The 12,500-nt window shown below is 45.5% G+C and overlaps 3 protein-coding genes across 3 annotated transcripts in view; 2 read left to right on the top strand and 1 right to left on the bottom strand.

Moving 5' to 3' along the window:
- LOC115377538 (uncharacterized) overlaps positions 1-670 on the top strand; it is a 32,120-nt gene extending 31,450 nt beyond the window's left edge. Inside the window, exon 8 of the mRNA XM_030077350.1 lies at positions 564-670. Within this exon, the coding sequence (XP_029933210.1) occupies positions 564-670 (107 nt within the window). The remainder of the gene's footprint in view (positions 1-563) is intronic.
- Positions 1-12,500, bottom strand: part of lipf (lipase, gastric) — a 944,109-nt gene that overhangs the window by 87,805 nt on the left and 843,804 nt on the right. The gene's annotated exons all lie outside the window — the stretch shown is intronic.
- The window catches only part of LOC115377537 (uncharacterized), a 33,040-nt gene continuing 23,733 nt past the window's right edge, over positions 3,194-12,500 (top strand). Inside the window, exons 1-3 of the mRNA XM_030077349.1 lie at positions 3,194-3,208; positions 3,262-3,330; positions 3,715-4,899. Of these exons, the coding sequence (XP_029933209.1) occupies positions 3,194-3,208; positions 3,262-3,330; positions 3,715-4,899 (1,269 nt within the window). The remainder of the gene's footprint in view (positions 3,209-3,261; positions 3,331-3,714; positions 4,900-12,500) is intronic.

Genomic DNA, 12,500 nt, shown 5'->3' with positions numbered 1-12,500 from the left:
AAATTTTCCTACAGCTAAGTGTATTCAGGATGCTTTCAGTAACGTTCTGTTCAATTAAATGTGTTGTTTTTTTCTATTAGACAAGTAATGTTTAAATCAAACATGTTTTGTTTAATTTACAGATATTGATATCGATTGGCTGTGTGATCTGGTGTTGTCTTTGCTTTGGCTGCTATTGAGAGCGACTGACCTGCGACTGACCTGCGATTGACCGGCGAGCTACCTGCACCTACATCTGTGATCGTCTGATCCAGAACCACTTAACACAGATACATTTATTCCATTTAAAAACACACACATAACTAATTGTTAATCAACACACATATTTGCACTCCTTCAACACACAGACACATACAGACACACACAGACACACACACACACACACACACGCACTGCCAAGGTAAGTTGAAACGTTTGTGTATTTGAAGGCTGACCTTGTCTGGGAAAGCATTGTTTGTGAGTATGATTGGCACAGATTCACTTGGATTTTTAAAGTTTCTTTGAACTTTGGAGGAAATTTTATTTATTTATTTTTTTTTTGTTTGTTTGTTTTTCATTCCTAGATGCCCCGTGCCAAGTCCCACCGGCGGGCCCAGGCCCTGAAGCAGAGGATGGCGCAGCCGCTGCCATGGATCCCCCAGCCGCCTGTCCCCGAGTTCGTCGCTCGTAAGTATCAAACAGTTTGTTTATTTTTTTTTAATGTTTAACTGATGCATTTTGAATGTTGTGTGAAGAAGTACGAATTTTGTGTCATCATCCTTAACTTTGTTGTCAACCACACAGGGCGCGGTACAGGGTACCGCCATCGCGTGCGGAGATGGCCGACTTCGGAGCTGACCCAGCGCAGCTTCAAGTTGGTCACTCCTGCCCTGCAGCCGGACCAGAAGGTATTAGTTTTTCTTTTTCAGAAACACAGTGCTGGTTGTAAGAAGTCGGTGTCTATGTTCTAAAGCCGTGTCTCTGTCGTTGCAGATGGTGTTCGTCGTGGGAGACTCCCACCTGCGGGCCCTGGTGGATGGGATCGTCGCGATGCCGGAGGTACCTCTCTCTTTCTCTTTTCTCTCTGTTCCAGGTGCGCATGCAGCAGAGCTGAGGACGGAGGTGTCCCACGCCGCTCTCCCCTGGACCCCGGACGTGGTGTGTGTGCTCGCCCCGAGCAACAACCTGACAGCCAGCAGGAACATCGGAGAGGCGTCGCTGGACTTCGGTGCTCTCCTGGCTACAGTTTGCAACCGCTGGGCGAAGGTGTGTTTAATTTGCAGTTGACAGTATTTGTTTTGTCCTGTGCTGTCACAGTAAGCGTGTGTTTTCACATGTGCTTTTTTAGAAACCTAAATGTGATTCTAAACGTGATTTTTTTTTTCCTGTGTGTGTGTGTGTGTGTGTCTGTGTGTGTAGGTGTTCGTGCTGGATTTCCCTCCACGCCTGAACATCGAGCCTGGCCTGCAGGAGCTGTTCCGCCAGGAGTTCCGCCGTGTCGCAGCACGCATGGGTACGTCTTAGTTTTGGTCATCAGTTTGATTATAACTGATGTATCGTGAACTTAACCTCATATGTTTTACATGAGTGTATTTATTACCAGAATGTATGATGTTTCTCACTTTTGCGGCAGGTCTCCCATACGTGTCTGTGGCAGAGCACCTCCCGATGGATCGTTTGGAGCTGTGGAGCCGTGACGGTGTAAGTACAGCATACTTTGTTGTTGTGACATCACACATGGAGGAGTTGAAGGTTGTCATTTTCGATACACAAGCTGAGCGCAATGTGTTCTGTGTTTCACTGTTTTCCAGGTGCACCTCAGCGACAGCGATGGAACGCCGATCCTCGTCCAGGCCCTGTGGGACGCCGCGGTCCGCCAGCTGACTCCTCCTCCTCCTCCTCCTCCCTCGGTGCCCCCCCGGACATCGCCTCGTGCCAGGGTCTCCCCCGTGCTGGTTGTGACAGGACACAGCCCCGCGCCCCGTCACCGCGACCCACTGGAGTGGACCGTCGTCGGACAGGAGGGCAAGGTAATGTGTTTGAGTCATTTTCTGGCTGTACATTTGTACATCTTTTCTGGTTTTATGCCTTTATTTTGTGTGTGTGTGTGTGTGTGTGTGTGTTTTTTAATGGTGATAATTGTTTTTTGTTGTGGTTTTTAAGATTCGAGCATCTCCGGTGCAAGAGTCTGTCCTCCCGTCCAACCCCGTCTGGTTCAGCGGCGACATCCTGGAGGCCATGGAGAGGGTTTCGCCATCCTTGGACAGCGACGTCACTGCCCTTCTGCCAGCTGGCCAGGTAAACTGCCTGATAATTACATTTATATATTAAGAAGTATTCTATATTAGTTTTGACTTTAAGGTGTTTCTGTTAAGTTATAAAATGTTAAATGGGTTTGCCTCTGATGTTTCCCCTTGTCTCTGTGTGAGTGTGTGTGTGAATGGTTGTGAGTTTTTCCGAGTGCGTGCTGTGTCTTTTTGAGTCAGGTCATCATGGTGCTGGTGGTTGTGTGGCTCAGGTCCCAGGCTGCTCCAGTGCATGTGGCTCCCCTCGGCATCCGCATTCCTCATCCACCAACTGTTTTTACATTTTTTCCTTTATATTATACATATAGATCTTTTGTTGTGTTTTTTTTTTTTTCTTTGCTTGCAACAGCCATTGTAGGTGTGTATGTCCTGGACAAAATTGAATTTAAGACTGCATTTAACAAGGTTTGTTTTCCTTCTTTTAGACTTCCCGTGTGAGGCGTTCGCCGAAAGGTGTTGCCACAAGGCGTAGAGGAGGAAAGCGGCAGGTTAGTATCATATTTAGTATGTGAGCTATGTGGATTGTTTTTGTCATATTTTGATAACACGTGCAGAACCCGAATGAATGAGTGCATTATTGAAATGAGTCTTTTGTCTTCCCCTATCTTTTTTAGGTGCTGGCAACACCTTCACCTGCCCGTGTCACCGTGCCTGCCTCCGGCCCCGGACCAGTGGTGCAGCAGGTTTGTCTTTGTTTAAATATAATATGCGAGTTATCGTTTTGAGAGGTTGCAGGGAAATGGTTCTCCTGTGATTTAGTGAGACCTTGTTTGATTTTTTTTTTTTTTTTTTTTTTGTCTTGTGTCAGGTGGAGTCGTCCAGCGTGGTGCCAGGGGTGGTCGTCGTCCGGGAGGAGCTCGCCGCAGCGTGCCTGGCCGTCCCGGAGGTGCTGCAAAGTACTTTTTATAATGTGCAGAACCCGAGTGAATGAGTGCATTATGTAAATGAAGCTTTTTTTCTTCCCCATCTTTTTTAGGTGCCGGCGAGACCTTCACCAGCCCGTGTGACCGTGTCCGCCTCCGCGCCCAGACCAGCGGTGCAGCAGGTTTGTCTTTGTTTAAATATAATATGTGAGTTAGCATTGAGAGGTAGCAGGAAAATGGTTCTCCTGTTTTCATATTTGTCTGTTGTGTACATTATGTTTTATCAAGTTATTCTCAGTTGCACTCAGTATTATTTACACTGTGTATTTAGTTGTTTACACTATTTAGTCTGTTGTTTACATTCTGTTTCATCTAGTTACTCTCAATTGCACTCATTATTATTTAGCTCTTGTTTTTTAGCACTAGTTATATAGACCATATCGCACTAGTTATATAGACTATATTTAATTTTTAAACAGTCCCACAATTCCATCTCTGCTGTAATCCGGAAGCCAAGCAACGACATTTCATTGCCAAAATCTCACTGCTGTGTTTTTTTTTATCAGGTGGAGGCGACAGCCCAGGAGTCGGCCAGCGAGGTGCCGGGAGTGGTCGCCGGTCAGGAGGAGGTCGCCGCAGCGGGCCCTGCTGTCCCAGAGGAGCAACAGAAGATCGACAAAGCTAAGGCTGTTTTTGTTCCTTCTGTTTGTGTTAGTGATGTTCAGTCAGAGTCTAGCGCTAATGCTGTGGCAACAGGGTCTAACATAGATAGCAGCAGGATTAGGCTAGCTAAAGTTGTGCGCGGGTCGTTTCATCAGGGAAATGCCCGATTTGTGTATGGAGGTGTGCAGTGTATGGCTATAGCTTTGGTCAGCTTAGCCAAACACACAGTGAGGAGCGCGTTCTCGTGGGACAGGCTGGATCTGGATCGCGCGTTGGTTGAAGGTGATGAGTTGTACACGAGTTTGCGTGACCTCAACATCTTCAGCCATGTGTCTAATCTGCTGTCTGTGCCAGATTTGCCACAGCAGCTGGAATTAGACGGACAGCTGTTTAGGTTTAGTTTTGGTGACACGGTGTTAGGCGAAGTAGGCGTTACCGAAGGTGAATACATCGATTTCGGTGTATTCATCAGCTTGCGTAATGGACTGGAGAGAATCTTCAGTCAATACACCACATGTCTTCTGACAATGTGCGGAAACACCACTGCCATCGTGCGTGAGGGTGGACGGTTCGCTGTGGTCGACAGTCACTCACGCAGTAACACTGGCTTGTTACACCATGACGGTACAAGCGTGGTTCTGCATTTCGCCTGTCTTGACGACCTGCACCACTACATCTGTCGTTTGGCCGACAGTCTCCGTTCGAGGGAGAAGCTCTTTGAGCTGTGTGGTGTGACGGTCAGCACAGGTGCAAGTCCAGCGCGGTCTGGTGTGTCTGTGGAGAGTCTCATCACTGGGATGAGCGCTGCTCCAGCACCAGAGTCTAGTGTGCTCACTGAGGCTGGGAGAAAAAGTGAGGTGTCTGCAGGCGTTTGTGTGCCTGAGTGTGGTGTCAGCATTGCCGCAAGTCCGGCACTGTCTGGCATTTCTGTTTTTAGTTTCTCCAGCGAGGTGAGCAGCGGTTCAGCGGCAGAACCAACGGTGACCAATGGCAGAAAGCGTGTCATTTCTTCCGGCACTTGTATGTCGAAGAAATCCAAGAGTTTCGATGTCCGAGAGGTCAATTTGGACATCGAATTTGTTAGCGAGGTGAGAAGCGAAGAGCTGGTCTTCCGTCCCCTCGGCTTAGATGTTTGTCGTGCTTTATGCACAAAGTTAAACGTCGATTGCGTGAAGGTTAGTCCGGTAGCCACAGAGGAGGGGTTGTTGGGTGTTCCTTGTAGCAAAGAGAGGATTGTTGCCGATGGGAACTGCTTCTTCAGAGCCATCTCTCAGGCGGTGAGTGGTTCTCAGAAGCACCATCGTAGGATTAGGTTAGCTGTATGTAAAGAGTTAGAAAGGAACACAGATAGATATCAGAGTCTTTTGAGGACTGGGTACTCCTCTGTGTTAGAGTATATTCAGCAGTCCAGGATGAGGTGTGTCGGCAGTTGGGCCACAGAGGTGGAAATTCAGGCAACAGCCGATTGGTTAGGCGTTAGTGTGTATACTTTCCATGATGGGCGTTGGTTGAGGTATAGCTGCAGCAGTCAGCCTTTGTCTGCAGAGTGTATTTACATAGAAAATGTAATGGGACGGCATTTTGAGAATGTTGTTTGTGTGTGTAAGCCTGGACTGCAGAGTTGTTACAGTTACTGCAAAGTTAGTGAAGTTACAGGTTACAATGTCAGGTCTAGAAGGATGGATGTTGTGGTTGTAGATAATGACAACACAGCGGTTAGGTGTGATGTAGGTGTAGAGGATAGTGATAAGGTTGTGGAGGCTGCTAGGGATTTAGTGTCAGGTAGAATGACTGTGAAGTCTAAGTATCTGAAGCAGAAACAGAGGAAGCAGGAGAAGTGTAATATGTCGCTTAGGGAGAAACGACAGTTGAGTAATAGAAAGAAATATCAAGGAAATGTGTTGTTCAGGGAGAAAGCTAGGTTGTGCAGTGTAGGGAAATATAGTAAGAATTTGCCCCACAGAGAGAGGGTTAAACAGTTGAGCGTTAGTAAATACAGAGAAAGTGTAGAGCACAGGGAGAGTGTTAAGGCCAGGAGTGTGGGCAAATATAGGGACAGTGTTGAGCATAGGGAGGAGGTTAAGGCCAGGAGTGTGGCCAAATACAGGGACAGCACTGGACATAGGGAGGAGGTTAAGGCTAAGAGTTTAGGTAAATATAGGGACAGTATTGAGCATAGGGAGAGCGTTAAGGCTAAGAGTTTGGGTAAATATAGGGACAGCATTGAACATAGGGAGAGAGTTAGGGCCAAGGGTTTGGTTAAATATAGGGACAGCACTGAGTATAGAGAGAAACGTAAAGAAAGAAGTAAGATAAAGTATCATGGTAGTGTAGAGCATAAGCAGAGGGTTATTTCCAGTGTGAGGTTAGGCAGAAAACACAGAGTAGAGAAGTCCAAAGATTTTGCTTTTGTTATGGATCAGTTTTTAGAAAAGGTCAGAGATGGACCTGATTTTGTGTGCTGTGTGTGTCATAGGTTGTTGTTTAGATATCAAGTCGTCATTTGTGAAAGGGAAGCTTATAGGGAAAGTTCAGTGACAGCTGCTGTGGCAGATAGGTGTATAGGCGAACAGTATTTGCATAGGTGTAGTGGTGAGTGTGTTGCGTCATGTTCGTTGGTTTCATCGCGCGGTCAGTTGTGGATTTGTTTCACGTGTGATAGGAAGCTTAGGTCAGGTGAGATGCCAGCTGAATGCTGGGGTAATAACTTGGAGCTTGATCCCATTCCTGCTGAACTGGGATCTTTGAATAGTTTAGAACAGCATCTTATTGCGTTACACATTCCATTCATGAAGATGTTGGCACTGCCTAAAGGCGGGCAGAATGGAGTACATGGACCAGTGACATGTGTTCCAGCCAACATTGTTCAGACTGTGAATGTGTTGCCACGTTCGAGTATGGAGGGGTCTCTGCTTCAGGTTAAGCTGAAGCGGAAACTCACCTATAAAGGGTATTACGAGTACCAGTTTGTTGATACGTTGCGTGTAAGACAGGCGCTAGAGTATTTAAAGAGGACAAATGTTCATTATAGAGGTATTGACTTTAATGAGGACTGGGTTAACGAGTTTGTTAGGGAGGAAGATAGGGAAAAGGAAGAGGCCGAGTCAGGCAGTGAGGATGAGGCTGAGGTTAGGTCAGGGCAGGTTACGGTTCAGTCTGAAGTGTGTGATCTAGCGGAATCAGCAGACATAGGACAGGATGAACTGCTACATGACAGACAACAGCACTGCATGTTTCAGGACACTTGTCTTATGCCTGTTGATATTGGTCAGGAAGCTTTAGATCAGTATTTTAAGGATATTTTGAATATTGCGCCTGCAGAAGGGAATAGTCCGGTGAGAATGCTTTCTGACCACACGAATGAGGCAAAATGTTTTCCAGTGTTGTTTCCCACGGGCGGTAAAACGTATCATGATGGCCGGTGGCACGACTTGACGTTGGCGCGTTATCTTAATAATAGGATTATGCATGCCGACGGTCGTTTTGCGCGCAATGTAGAGTATATATTTTTTGCGCAGTACGTGTCGGAGTTGGACAAGGTTGTGTCAAGTGTTTCCGTCGCGTTGCGGAAGGATAAAGGAGGTCAGAGGCCTCAACGGGTTAGTGAGGATATGTTGGCAGATGCGGACGCCTTGAAGCAGTTGTTGGCGTGTGATGATGGGTTTAGGTTTCTTAAACCCATTAGAGGAACTCCGGCCTTCTGGCAGTCTGTCCAGAAGGACGTGATGGCTTGTGTGCGTCAGTTAGGCATTCCGACGTGGTTTTGCTCGTTTTCGTCTGCGGATATGCGCTGGCAGAATCTTCTGACCAGCATCCTGAAACAGGAAGGCAGATCGCAGACGGTAGAGGATTTGGAGTGGGCTGATAGGTGCGCGTTGTTGCGACGTAATCCTGTGACCGCGGCGCGGATGTTTGACTACAGGTGGCATTGTTTTCTGAAAGAGGTTCTCATGTCTCCCTGTCAACCTATCGGCAAAATAATCGATTACTTTTATAGGGTAGAATTTCAACAAAGAGGCTCACCACATGTGCATTGTTTGTTTTGGATCGAGGGTGCTCCCCAAATTGATAAAAACACAGATGAGGAGGTAGTAGAATTTATTGACCGCTACGTTACGTGTGAGCTACCCTCAGATGATGACACACTATTGGACACAGTGTCATCAGTTCAAACACATTCCAAACGACATTCAAAGTCATGCAGAAAACACAAAACGACATGTCGTTTCAATTTTCCAAAACCTGTTTCTGCGCGCACATTCATTTGTAGAATGCCTGAGTGTAAATGCGATAAAAAGAAGACAGTGGAGGCTGAATCTAATTCAGAAAACAAGCCAGCCTGTAAATGTTTTGAGGATAGGGATAAAATGCCAAAAGAGTTTGCGCATAAAATTCTTGAAGATGTCAAGAAAGCTGTGGAACGCGATGTGCCTCCTGCTAGCGTAGAAGAGTTGTTTCGTAGTTTGCGTATTAATCAGGAGATCTTTGAAATGGCTTATAGGCGTTTAGAGAAAAAGCATAAGGTAGTCTATAGGAGAGGGGTGAACGAGGTTTGGGTCAATCAGTATAGCAAGAAGTTGTTGAAGTGCTGGAACGCTAACATGGACATTAGCTTTGTCACCGACGCCTACGCAGTAGTGATATACATAATATCGTATATTACGAAAGCAGAGAGAGAAATTGGCCTCCTATTGACTAATGCCCAAAAAGAAGCAAAAAAACAAGGGAATCTCTCTGCCAAAGAAGCCCTGCGGAAGCTGGGCAGTGTATATTTACACAATAGGGATGTTTGTGCGCAGGAGTCGGTGTATAGGCTAACGAACATGCACCTTAGGGAGTGTTCCAGAAAGGTTGTGTTTGTGCCGACAGGCAGTAGAATAGTTAGAATGAGTTTGCCCCTCAGTGTGTTGAGGCAGATGGCGGCCTCCCGTGATCTACGGGAGGAGGATATGTTTATGACTAGTATAGTAGATAGGTATAGGAATAGGCCTGACAGCGTAGTGTTTGATAACATGTGTATGGCTTCCTTTGCATCTGAGTATCGTGTTCTCAGCAAAAATGAGATGTCTAAAGACAGAATTGAACTGAAGAATGACTTAGGATTCATTCTTAGGAGAACACGCACTCAGTTTGCAGTGGTGCGATACATGCGTTTTAATTTGGATAGAGAGGAGGAGGCACATTTTCAGAGCCTGTTGCAGTTGTTTCTTCCTTATAGAACTGACTCAGACCTCAAACCTGAAGGCTTTGAGCTGTTTGAGCAGTTCTATAACGATGGTGAGGTGTTGTTTAGCGACGGCTCTGTACATTCGGTTAGTGACGTCGTCGACGAGAATAGGGCAAGGTTTGAGGTAAATTGTCCTCACCTTGAGTTAGCCCAGGAGATAGCTGCGCAAAACAACGGTGTAGATGAGGATGTTTGGGGTGAGCTTTGTCCTGAACAGGAAGCGGAACGCCTTGAGGGTTTAGAGGAGATGAGGCAGCAGCGGGAATGTGAGTTAGCTGAGGAACAGCTTGTTGAGTCGTTGGTGAATGTGCCAGATTTGATTGTTGGTGGCAGACAGGTAGCGCAGTTAGAGAGAAACAGGTCCATTTTATCTCGAACTGAGGGTTTGGCGCTTGTTAGGTCTCTGAATGAGACACAGCTTGCTGTTTTTTATAAGGTGAGACATTGGTGTTTGCAGAAGGTGATGGGTAAAAACCCAGAGCCTCTGCGTGTATTTGTGACAGGTGGTGCAGGGACGGGGAAAAGTCATTTAATTAGGGCTATTCAGTATGAGGCAGCGCGGCTGCTGTCAACACTTTGTGATCAACCAGACGATATCTGTGTTTTGTTAACTGCTCCAACAGGAATAGCTGCATACAATTTAAATGCAGCAACAATTCATCACACATTGAGTATTGGCAAACAGGCTAGTTTACCTTACACCCCTCTGGGTGAAGATAAACTAAACTCTTTGCGCGCCAAATTAAGTCACCTCCAAATTTTAATTATTGATGAAATCAGTATGGTTAATCACAACCTGTTGGCTTATGTCCACGGTAGGTTAAGGCAGATTAAACAGACAGGCGACTTTTCCCCGTTTGGTAATGTTAGCGTGATAGCTGTCGGGGACTTCTATCAGTTGCCTCCCGTTAAAGGGAAGCCTCTGTATAGTAGTCCTGTTGGTGTGGACCTGTGGTGTAATTTCAGCATCGTGGAGCTGAAAAAGATAGTTAGACAGAAGGATAGTGTGTTTGCTGAAATGCTTAATAGGTTAAGAGTGCGTTCCAGGGCCACCCCAATGTTAGATAGCGACATTGAAATGCTGAAGATGCGCGAGACCGGCGAGGTGAGCTCAGCCTTACACATCTTTGCGACGAATAGGCAAGTAAGTGAGCACAACCTAAATTATCTGTTTGACTGTTGTCCTGATTATGTCACCATTGAGGCGCAGGATTTTGTGACTAACAGGACAACAGGGAATTTGGAACGGATGCCCGGGCATCACGGCGTTGCGGCGGACACGTCTCTACCGGAGACTCTGTGTATAGCGAGGAATGCGCGCGTCATGTTGTGTAAGAACGTGGATGTTGCGGACGGCCTGGTCAATGGAGCATGTGGCACGGTTACTCAGGTAGTTTTTGGAGAGGATTCCACGTTTCCTCTCACTGTGTATGTTAGATTTGATGATGAGAAAATTGGTTCAGATAGGAGGAAAAACCGTGCACATGCAGCAGTAGAATGCCTGCAGTCTACTGCCATTGATCCAGAGGAGGATAGAGCCACCAAGCGTGGCGGTTTGCGTCGTCAGTTTCCTCTGAGGTTAGCGTGGGCTTGCACTGTTCACAAAGTGCAAGGACTCACTGTGGACGAGGCGGTAGTGTCTTTGAAGAGGGTGTTTGCACCGGGGCAGGCATATGTAGCGCTTAGTCGTGTTAGGGCCTTGTCTGGACTGATCATCGAGGATTTTTCAGAGAGGGCAATTTATTGCAAGAACGCCATAAAGGAGGCCTTGGATAGCATGCCTCCATTTTTGATTGAGCAGCCAAAGCCTTCATTAAATGCACACAGTTTCTCTGTGTATTTAATGAACGTTCAAAATTTAAGTCGCCACTTGGTAGATTTGGTGTCTTGCACGCAGCATTTACAGCTTAGCTGTATTGCTGTGACAGAAACGTGGCTCACTGCAGAGTCCTCATTAGACAGTGTCCAAATTGAAGGTTACACTTTCCACAGTCGTCCTCGTGGCTTGTGTTACAGCAGCAGTAACCCTAAATTGTTAGAGCTAAAGAACCTAGAACACGGTGGAGTTGGTTTGTATAGTGTAGACAATTTGGACTGTGATATTCTGCAGGTGCCCGATTTGAATCTGGAGTGTTTGGTGTGCCTGTGCAACAAATTCAACATATTGTTGGCAGTAATTTATCGTCCACCGTGTTATCAAATTTCTTTATTCAAACAAAATCTGGGGAAGTTACTTGATTGGTTACATCCAATCAGTAACACAATTGTAATAATGGGGGATTTCAATGAGAACATTTTAAAAACATCATCAATTTGCAAATTTATGGGAGAAAAAGGTTTTAGTCAGCATGTAACACAAGAAACTACGGAGAAGGGGACACTAATTGATCACGTTTATGTTAAAACAACACAGTATAATGTGGAGTGTGCAGTGATGCCCACGTATTTTAGTGATCATGAAGGTGTTGTATGTAGTTTTAGTGTTAACGATGATCAGGGGTTAGTTGTTGACTTGGAGGAGGTAGAGGGCCTCTTCGAGTCAGACGTGGATTTTGATGAGGGTTAGGTTGTTTTGTTTGGCAAAGGAGGCAAACAATGAATTCACACGACCGGTGTAAATTCTTTGTTTGATGAGTCAAACGGAGCTACATTGCAGTGTCCCGGTGCAAATGTTAGTGTTGTCGCGTTTGTGTGTTGGTTCAGAGGAAACTGACTTGTAGTGTGTTGTGTTGTTCATGGTGTGTACATTGGCTACCACTATGAATGTTGTCTTTTTAGAGCCTGTCCCACTGTAATTGTATAGATTATTTATTGTGATTATTTATAGTATTTATATCGTGTATTTATTATTGATTTTAGATTATGTATTTATGATGTGGAATAGATGATCATGGTTAGATCTTAGATTAAGCAAATCATGTGTTTCAGGGGGAATTAGGGAAGGTATAGTTGTGGAGAATCATGTGTAGGGACGTATATCATGTAATCGTGTCACAGGTTTATGGATGTGTTAGTCTCTGTTTGCCACGTGTTAGCTGTTGGTCTCTGTTTAAAGTTTAAATGTGAAGAGTTCATTTGCAAAAACAGATAAAAGCCATTCTTAAAATGGATACACCGTTTCACTGATACTGCTTGGAGTACACACACACACACACACACACACACACAGGGCATGATTTAGGATAATAAATCAAATGGGGATCTGTTTTTGCAAATGAGCTCTTCATATATATCTGTTAAAATTTTAAATGTATGTCTGTTTAAAGTTTAAATGTGAAGAGTTCATTTGCAAAAACAGATAAAAGCCATTCTTAAAATGGATACACCGTTTCACTGATACTGCTTGGAGTACACACACACATACACACACACACACACACACACACACACACACACACAGGGCATGATTTAGGATAATAAATCAAATGGGGATCTGTTTTTGCAAATGAGCTCTTCATGTAT

This window comes from Myripristis murdjan, chromosome 19 (assembly GCF_902150065.1).
Source record: "Myripristis murdjan chromosome 19, fMyrMur1.1, whole genome shotgun sequence".
Classification (NCBI taxonomy): Eukaryota; Metazoa; Chordata; class Actinopteri; order Holocentriformes; family Holocentridae; genus Myripristis; species Myripristis murdjan.
This window is presented reverse-complemented; position numbering and strand designations above follow the sequence as displayed.